The sequence below is a fragment of the Moschus berezovskii genome, chromosome X, assembly GCF_049115385.1.
Source record: "Moschus berezovskii isolate FMDL1 chromosome X, NW_MosBer_1.0, whole genome shotgun sequence".
Taxonomy (NCBI): Eukaryota; Metazoa; Chordata; class Mammalia; order Artiodactyla; family Moschidae; genus Moschus; species Moschus berezovskii.
This window is the reverse complement of record NC_142488.1, coordinates 34939931-34948780: the sequence shown is the minus strand read 5'-3', so window position 1 is coordinate 34948780 and position 8850 is coordinate 34939931. Positions and strand designations below refer to the sequence as shown.

Here is an 8850-nt window from a genome sequence, read left to right as displayed (position 1 = left end):
CCCCTCTCCCTTAAACTGTGGGCCCTCTTAGCCCCCTCTCTTAATGACACTCCTGTCAGCTGCCACCTATGACTGATAATAAGGAGAGTCCATGCTTCCCACATGAGCCAATACTTTTAGGCCCACAGGAAGACCCAGGACCTGGCAGGTGCATGGGTAACGCAGGCTGAGAATGAGGCTTCCTCTTCCTCCTCCTCTTCTCTCATCCCCTGCCCCATGGAGGACGTTTCTATTTCTGGGACACCCAGTTCTCCCCAGTGTCCTCAGAGTGCCTCTTTCTCCTCCACTGTCACCACAGGCACCTCATTAAGCAGATCAACAGAGGGTTCAAGCAGCCAGGAAGAGATGGAAAAATCAGATGGGGGTTCCACTAGCCAAGAAGAGATGGAACAATCGAGCACTTTGCAATCCCTGCCAGACCTTGAGAACTTGCACATAGACCTTCTAGATGAAAAGGTGGAACTGCTAATCAGTTTCCTGCTGGAAAAGTATCAAACGAGAGAGCAGGTCACAAAGGCAGACATGATTGGTAATGTTGTCAAAGAGTACAAGGATGACTTCCTTCAGATTCTCAGGAGTGCCTCTGAGCGCATGGAGCTGGTCTTTGGCCTTGATGTGAAGGAAGTGGATCCCATCAGCCATAGCTATACCCTGGCTAACAAGCTGGATCTCACCTACAACGGAATGCTGAGTGAGCAACAGGGCATGCCCAAGACTGGCCTCCTGATAATTGTCTTGGGAGTGATCTTCATGAAGGGGAACTGCGCCACTGAGGATGAAGTCTGGAAAGTGCTGAATATGATGGATATATATTCTGGGAGGAAGCATTTCATCTTTGGGGAACCCAGGAGGCTCATCACCAGTGATCTGGTGAAGGAAAAGTATCTGGAGTACCACCTTGTGCCCACTAGTGATCCCCCTCGCTATGAATTCCTGTGGGGTCCGAGAGCCCATGCTGAGGTCAGCAAAATGAAATTGCTGGAGTTTTTGGCTAAGATCCATGGGACCAACCCCAAGAGCTTCCCATCTCAGTATGAGGAGGCTTTGAGAGATGAGGAAGAGCAAGCCCGAGCCAGAAGTGAAGCTACAGCCGGCACAAGTGCCATGGCCAGTGCAAGTTCTGGTTTCTCCCACCCTTAGTGAAGACTGAGGCAGACTCTGCACTTTGTTCTTGAAAAGGGATGTCAATGTTTGAAACAGTGGGAGGCTGGAGTGGGATTAGGGGGGAAAAGTATATAACACCTGTGTATTCTTATATTTCACTGTGTTGGAAATTTACCTTTTTGGCATTTTTCAATTTTTTTTCTTTTAACAATAGGATTTATTAGCATAAGAATGTAAGTTTATGAATGACATTGTTTACACATCTATTACTGTTTCTCAGATTTAAGAGTAAGAGATTTGTTATTCTGTAATAAATGGAAACCAGGAATTTCCTTGGAATTTTCTAAGAATGCAGCAGTAAGATAGTTGGAGTCAATAAATAGCAATAAAAAGTAAAAAGTGGTCAATTCCTGGCTTGTTTCTTCCCTGTTAATGTGTTCTACAAAAAAAATTAAATACATATATTTGGATTTGCTTAGCTCACTCAAGGTGTAGAAGGAACATTAACTCCAAACATTAATTGGGCAGCTACTCTTCAGAAGGCACCACACTAAAGTCCTGAGGACATTAGGATAAGTAAGACCCAATCCCCATCCATAGTATCTTAGCATATAGGAGCAGCAGTGACATGAAGATGATGGTGGGTATCCTCTAAGACCTAAAGGACGAGAAAAAGTGAGTGAGAAGATGGAGGATCCATGACAGAAGTCAAGTTTAAATGCCCTGAGACGAGGCATATTGGGGCCTTGAGAAACCATAAGTCCTTCAGTGGAACGTTCAGTGAAGCTGAGTGGTGGGCAAGGTGAGGCATGGAAGTGGTGAGCAGGAGCCAGACTCTCCAGTGTATCTGAGTCTGAAGCTAATAACCTAAAACTTATTGCACTGAACATAGTATTATGTTAAGCCAAAGAAATCTGTACTTCGGACAGGAGTGGAACTTGTCCTGTGCTCTTGTAGCAGTGCAGCAGAACACAGTACACAAACTAGTTGTTTTATGTACACTGTCATCAAGGAGTTTCTGAGAAACAGAGTGATATTCCTTTAAAGTGCCACCAGCGACTGGGCTGGCACGGTTTTTGCTGCTTTTAGAGAGCCAGAACCAACTCCATTCAAAGGACATTTTAATGAGATTATCTTGAGTGTAATTTATCAACCTCTATGTGAGATCTTTGTGCCTTTTCATACTGTTTATGGGGTCCAAGACTCTGGTGCTGGGAAAGATTGAAGGCAGGAGGAGAAGGGGATGACAGAGGATGAAATGGTTGGATGGCATCACCGACTCAATGGACATGAGTTTGAGCGAACTCCAGGAGATAGTGAAGGACAGGGAAGCCTGGCATGCTGCAGTCCATGGGGTCTCAGAGTCGGACACGACTGAGCGAGTGAACAACAGAAATGTGAGATCTAGAATTTTGGTCGGGGCAAAATAAATGAAAATAAGGGTGGTTTGGGTAGAAGGGCAGCTGAGTGGGAATGGAAGGAGTGCTCCTCTACACAAATTCTAGGGGCTTTGAGGTGCATTCAGTTTAACAAAACTCCAAAACAGAAATAATATATGCTCTAAAGGGGAAAACTGATTTAGGTTTTCTTGATAATAACCATTTTTAACTGACTTGGTATACCATGTCCTAGAGCATTGCATTTTCCCTAACATCTTCTCAATAAATAAATCCAATAAAGAGGGTATTGGGGTTTGAGGTCAAGATAAAAGTAGTAACTGCTAATCATGAAAGACCCAGTGTACTAAAGACAGTGCATTAGTTATTTTACATTCAGCACATGGATTTCAACAGTCCTACAACACAGGGCTTATCAGTCCCATTTCACAGATGAAGAAACTAAGGCTCACAGAGCTTGGTAGTATGCCCAAGTTCGTATGGCAGAGTTGTATGTGACAGAATTCGGACAAGACCTCTGATTGGAGAGTGTCTGTTGCCTACCTGAGGCCCACTCCTCCCAACTATAGACCTTTTGTTTCTTAATTCCTCTGGACACTAAGTCCTGCTCCCAGTGGAATAGATAGCCCAGAATCATCTGCCCTCTTCCTGATGGAATATTCCAACTCCCTGTAGTCGTCTCTTGATGGATCCTCATCATGGGATCCCTCTGAGAGCAACAGCCCTTACTCTGTAGAGTTCACATTGGACAGTGAATTTTAGAAATGTGATGGTCCTCCATTAGCATCTTTATCACACTCGAGGCATTTTCCAAATACACGGGTTAGCAGAATATGACTGGGCACAGAATCTACTGGTTTCCAGCATGTAACTCTGAAGTTAGAAAGGGGTTTTTGAAATCAGCCTTATGACTCAGATGGTAAAGAATCTGCCTGCAATGCAGGAGACCCAAATTTAATCCCTGGCTCATGAAGATTCACAGGAGAAGGGAATGACTACCCACTCCGGTATTCTCACCTGGAGAATTCCATAGCTAGAGGAGCCTGGCAGGCTACAGTCCATGGGATCACAAAGAGTTGGACACGACTGAGCAACAAATACTTGATATCTGAATTAGGATTTTACTAGTGTCTTCTTTGAAACTGGACTTATGTACCTATATGTGAGAATACTTGCTGCTGCTGCTAAGTCACTTCAGTCGTGTCCGACTCTGTGTGACCCCACAGATGGCAGCCCACCAGGTTCCCCCGTCCCTGGGATTCTCCAGGCAAGAACACTGGAGTGGGTTGCCATTTCCTTCTCCAGTGAGAATACTTAGGTGGTCAAAATCAAATCCTCTTCCACAAATGGTAGATAAGGAACCCCATGGAAATCACTAGAGAAGCTGAATTCCTACAAATTCTGCAGTACTTCTAGAAGGTGGAAAATGGTTCCTTGGCAGTCATGCTAGCTTTGATTTTAAAAGAAAGAAAAATAAGTCACTATCCTTCCACTGCCTTTTATCTGTGGACACTCCCCAGAAGAAAATGCTAGTTTTCAGGTTGTCTAATGGCACCTGTACATTTTCATTTCACAGATGAAAATGTTCCATTATTTTCAGTCAGGTGACATGTAGGAGGGGCTCCCAAGTTAAGATATTGAACATGCACCAAAAAGAAAGGAGAAAATGCTCAGGCTACTGAGATGATAGGGGCTCTTTCAAAGAGCAGTGTAGAGAGGTACTACTGAGTGAAGAAAGGTGAACCTTTCCTACTGATATTTTTCAGGCTCCTTTTGAAAATGAAATGGCATCCTGTATTGGAAAGCACCTAGGCTCTTGAAAAAGCTGGTTAATTGCAAGATGAATTTGCACTTCTCAGAAACTTCTCCAAGAAACAAAGAGGGTTGCTGTCATAACAAATTATATAATAGTTGCTCTGTATTGAACACAGATTATCTAACAGTTTGTGGAAGAGACTGCAAATGTTCACCCATATCCTGGCTTCCTCTACTTCCTAGATATCTGGAAATACTGCACTGCCAAGTACATGCATAGCTAGAAAGGATTGTGTGAGTAGCCCTTGCCACTGTAATAGAAGCTAAAGTAATGATATTTGTCAGTTCCAGGCTAAGACTCATGAGAACCAGTTTGACACTTGCATGCTTTTTCGTCTATTTGGCAGCAAACATGGAGAACCTGTCTTGAGATGGTGGACATACAAGAGTTGGAAGCCTGGAACTCTACTTTAACTGACAGCAGGGAGTCCTTGCCAACCGCATCCACTTTATGTGCAGTGTAAATGCTTCTTGTTTTAAGCCATTCACGTTTCAGATTAAGAGAATTTTATCTCACTGAATCAAAGCTACTAGTTCTGCTGTTGTCTCTTAGTCGCTCAGTCGTGGCTAACCCTTTTCGACCTTATGGACTGTAGCCTGCCAGGCTCCTCTCTCCATGAGATTTTTCAGGCAAGAATACTAGAGTGGGTAGTCATTCCCTTCTCCAGAGGATTTTCCTGACTCTGGGATTGAACCTGGGTCTCCTGCATTGCAGATAGATTATTTACCATCTGAACCACCAGGGTAGCACAGTTCTGTTGTCAGACTTATTTAAATATTCCAATTACTAAGGTAACAGTACAAAGAGTTTTCTTGCAAAGAAAAAAAATTCTAACAAGACAAATAAATCACAATTCCACTCTTTAGAATATTTCTCAAAAATTCAGCCATTCTCCAGAGTTAACCACTATGAACAATCTGATGTGCTAAAGTTGATTCTAGGTTTTTTCACATATAAATATATTTAATAAACATACATTGTGATTTTTTTTAATACATGGGTAGTGATGTATATATTCTTCTCCCTCTTGCCTGTCAATTATAAATGATCAACTAATGAAGAACGCTTCCATAGCAAGACATATGTATCTGCTTCACTTTTGTAACTTCTACCTAGGCTTACCATGAATGTGTGCTGTAACTTAACCATTTTTCCACTGATAGACACATAGTTGCTTCCCACTTTATTCTATGACCAACAGAACTGAAATAAGCATTTTGGAACATGAATTCTTTGGAAAATATGCACTTTATTTTAAAGACATAGCTGTGTGTAACCTATATTCAAGTAGAAAGTGTGATTATTTTCAATTTTTATAAATATTGCTAAAATTTCATTCTAAAAATGTCATATCAATTCATGTTTGCATCAATTATCTATGTGAATGCATTCTCACAGACATGTTTTGCCATTTGTCATAGAGTTATTTTAATTTATATATCCCTGTTTCCTAATTAGGTTGAGCAGAAACTTAACATAGCCCGGCCAAAGTCCCTATGTATTCAATCAAGCACTTACTGTAGGTGTTACAGTGACACTATTGATGATAGTTATGGTTTCAATTGTATGTATCAGCTTGGCTGGGCCATGGTGTTCAGATACATGGGCAAACCTTATTCTGAATGTTTCTATGAGTGTATGCTTTAGAGTAATATGTACATTGATGGATTTTGAGCAAAGCATACTGCCATCCACAATGTGTGTGGCCCGCAGCCAATCAGCCTGAAATAAACAACAACAAAAAAATGACTTCCCCTGAGCAAGAGGGAAATCTGCCGGCACACGGCACACAGTTTTTGGACTGGAACTGAAATATCAGCTCTTTCCTTGGTATCCAGCCTGGTGGTACACCTTGAATATTTTAAACTTTCTACCTTTCATAATCACAATAACCATTCATTAAAGTCTCTTTTTCTTCTTTCCATTCCCTTCCCTTCCCCTCTCTTCTCTGTCTCCCTCTGCTCTCTTTTCTACCTATCTTTCCATCTATCTATCTATCTATAATCTCCCAGTGGTTCTGCTTTTCTGGAGAACTCATCAATTAGAACTTTATAGATGTAACTTAAACCCCTAATTGGTTGACTTTAAGAGAAATTATCCTGGACAATCTGAGTGGGCATGATTCAGTCAGTTGAAAGACCATAAAAGCAGGGTTGCAGGGATCTATGACTGATTAAACTTTTGAAATCAATCAGACTGAACCTACTATATTAACAACTAAAGAAAAATCACATGATCCTAACAATTGATAAAGGAAAAACATTTGAAAAAATTCAATACCCATCATGATAAAAACTCAGAAAAAAACAGGATTAGAGTATAACTTCGTTAAGTCGATAGCTTCTACCAATAAATAAATAATCTACAGCTAACATTATACTAAACAGTGAAAGGCTGCTTTTGCCCTAACTCTGAGGAACAAGGAAGGGATGTCTGCTCTCAACATTCTTGTTCAACATAATGCTGGAAATACTACCCAGTGAATAAGGAAAGAAAGGGAGATAAAAGGCTGACAGACCAGAAAGAAGAAATAAAACCATCACTGTTGGCAGATGACATGATTTTCTACATACAAAATCCCAGGGAATCTACCAAAAAAAAGTAAAATACTTCCTTGGGCCAAGAAGTGTGTTCAGCAAAGTCATAAGACAGAAGGTAAACATATATAAAACAACTGCATTTGTGGATACCACTATTGCAACTTTAATGCTATTTACAATCACTTAGAAAATGAGAAAAAAACATCAGATACTTAGATGTACCTTTACAAAAACATGTACAGGACTTGAATGGTTATAACTAATGAGGCTAAAATTCTGAAAGAAATCAAGGAAGATCTAAATAAATGGAGAGACATACAATACTCAAGAAATAGCGGACTCAACATAGTAAGATGACAACTCTTCACCAACTGATATACTTATTGTAATTCCTATAAAAATCCAACCAAGTTTATTGTAAAAGTTACACAGCAAGATAAAGAAACTAGAGTAGCTAAAACAATGTTGTTAAAGAAGAATAACATGGGAGGAATCTGTTAATCAGAATTTAAGACATTATATAGCCACAGTAATCAAAGATGTGTGGTATTGGCAGAGGGACAGACAAACAGATCAGCAGAAGAGAATAGAGAACCAAGAAATAAATTGAACTAAGGAAATGCCCAACTTATTTTTCTTAACTGCAAAAGCACTTCAATGTAGGAAATACAGCCTTTTCAACAAACGGTGCTGGAGCATTTGGACATTCATAGGCGAAAAAAAAAAGTAACCTTGACTTAAGCCTAACATTATACACATAAACATAAACACATTTTATAACATAAAATTAACTCAAAATACATCATGGACTTAAATTTGAAACTTAAAATGATACAACATTTAGGGGAAAATGAAGAAGCATTTCAGGATATAGGGTTAGACCGATAGTGTTGACCTATAAAGCACAATCATAAAAGTAAAAATTCACAAATTGGCTCACATCAAAATTAAAATATTCTGTCCTGTAAAAGGTTCTTTTAAGAAGTTGAAAACACAATCTATATACTATAAGAAAATATTTGCAAACCATATTATCTGAAAAAGAACTAACATCTTGACTACATAAAAACTCTCAAAACTCATCAAGAGAGAAACAATGCAATAAGAAAATGGGTCAAAGGCATTAGCAGACATTTTACTGAAGAAGACACACAGATGTCAAGTAAAATGCCAAGGAGATGCAGATCTTTGAAAAACTGTTCAAAGTCAGCAGTTATCAGAAAAAGGCAAATTCAAACCACAATAAGCTATCACTACACACCTATTGGAGTGACTAAAATAGAATGACCAAATGCTGGTGAGGATGCATAGAAACTGGATCACTCATATGTTGGTAGTGGGGAAGTAAATGGTATGGCTGCTTTCAGAAAGAACTTGGCAGTTTATTATAAAACTAAATATACTAATACAAATACCATACAACCTCACAATTACACTCTTGAGCATTTATTCCTGGAAAATAGAAATGTATTTTCACACAAAAATCATGTATAATTATTTATAGATTTAGTCATGATAACCAAAGACTAGAAAAACCCCAGGTGTCCTTCAGTGGATGAAAGTTTAAACCAACTATGGTATATCCTTTCTACTGAACACTACTAAGCAATACATGGGCTTCCCTGGTGGCTCAGACAATAAAGAATCCGTTTGCAATGAAGGAGACCTGGGTTCGATCCCTGGGTTGGGAAGATCCCCTGGAGGAGGGCATGGCAACCATCTCCAGTATTCTTGCTTGGAGAATTCCCATGGACAGACAAGCCTATCGGGCTGCAGTCCATGGGGTCACAAAGAGTCGGACACGACTGAGCACAAGCAATAAATAGGAATGAACTATTGATATGTGCAACAACCCAAATGAATATTCAAAGAATTATGCTGAGTATGATTCCATTATATTAATTTTTAAAATGATAAAGTTACAGAGATGGAAAGCATATTAATGGTGGTCGGACATTAAGAAGGGAATGTGGGTGGCAGGGGGTTGGTTGCG

At 39.9% G+C, this 8850-nt stretch overlaps 1 protein-coding gene across 1 annotated transcript; it reads left to right on the top strand.

The window, feature by feature from the left end:
* Nucleotides 1-240: 240 nt before the first annotated feature.
* LOC129563843 (melanoma-associated antigen 10-like) lies at nt 241-1140 on the top strand. The gene has a single exon (XM_055437568.2). It carries the CDS (start codon nt 346-348, stop codon nt 1138-1140), a length of 795 nt encoding a protein of 264 aa, XP_055293543.2. The 5' UTR covers nt 241-345.
* Nucleotides 1141-8850: the final 7710 nt, after the last annotated feature.

Bases quoted from the DNA above. Each gene is read 5' to 3' on its own strand.
- LOC129563843 (XM_055437568.2), top strand. From the start codon at position 346: ATGGAAAAATCAGATGGGGGTTCCACTAGCCAAGAAGAGATGGAACAA.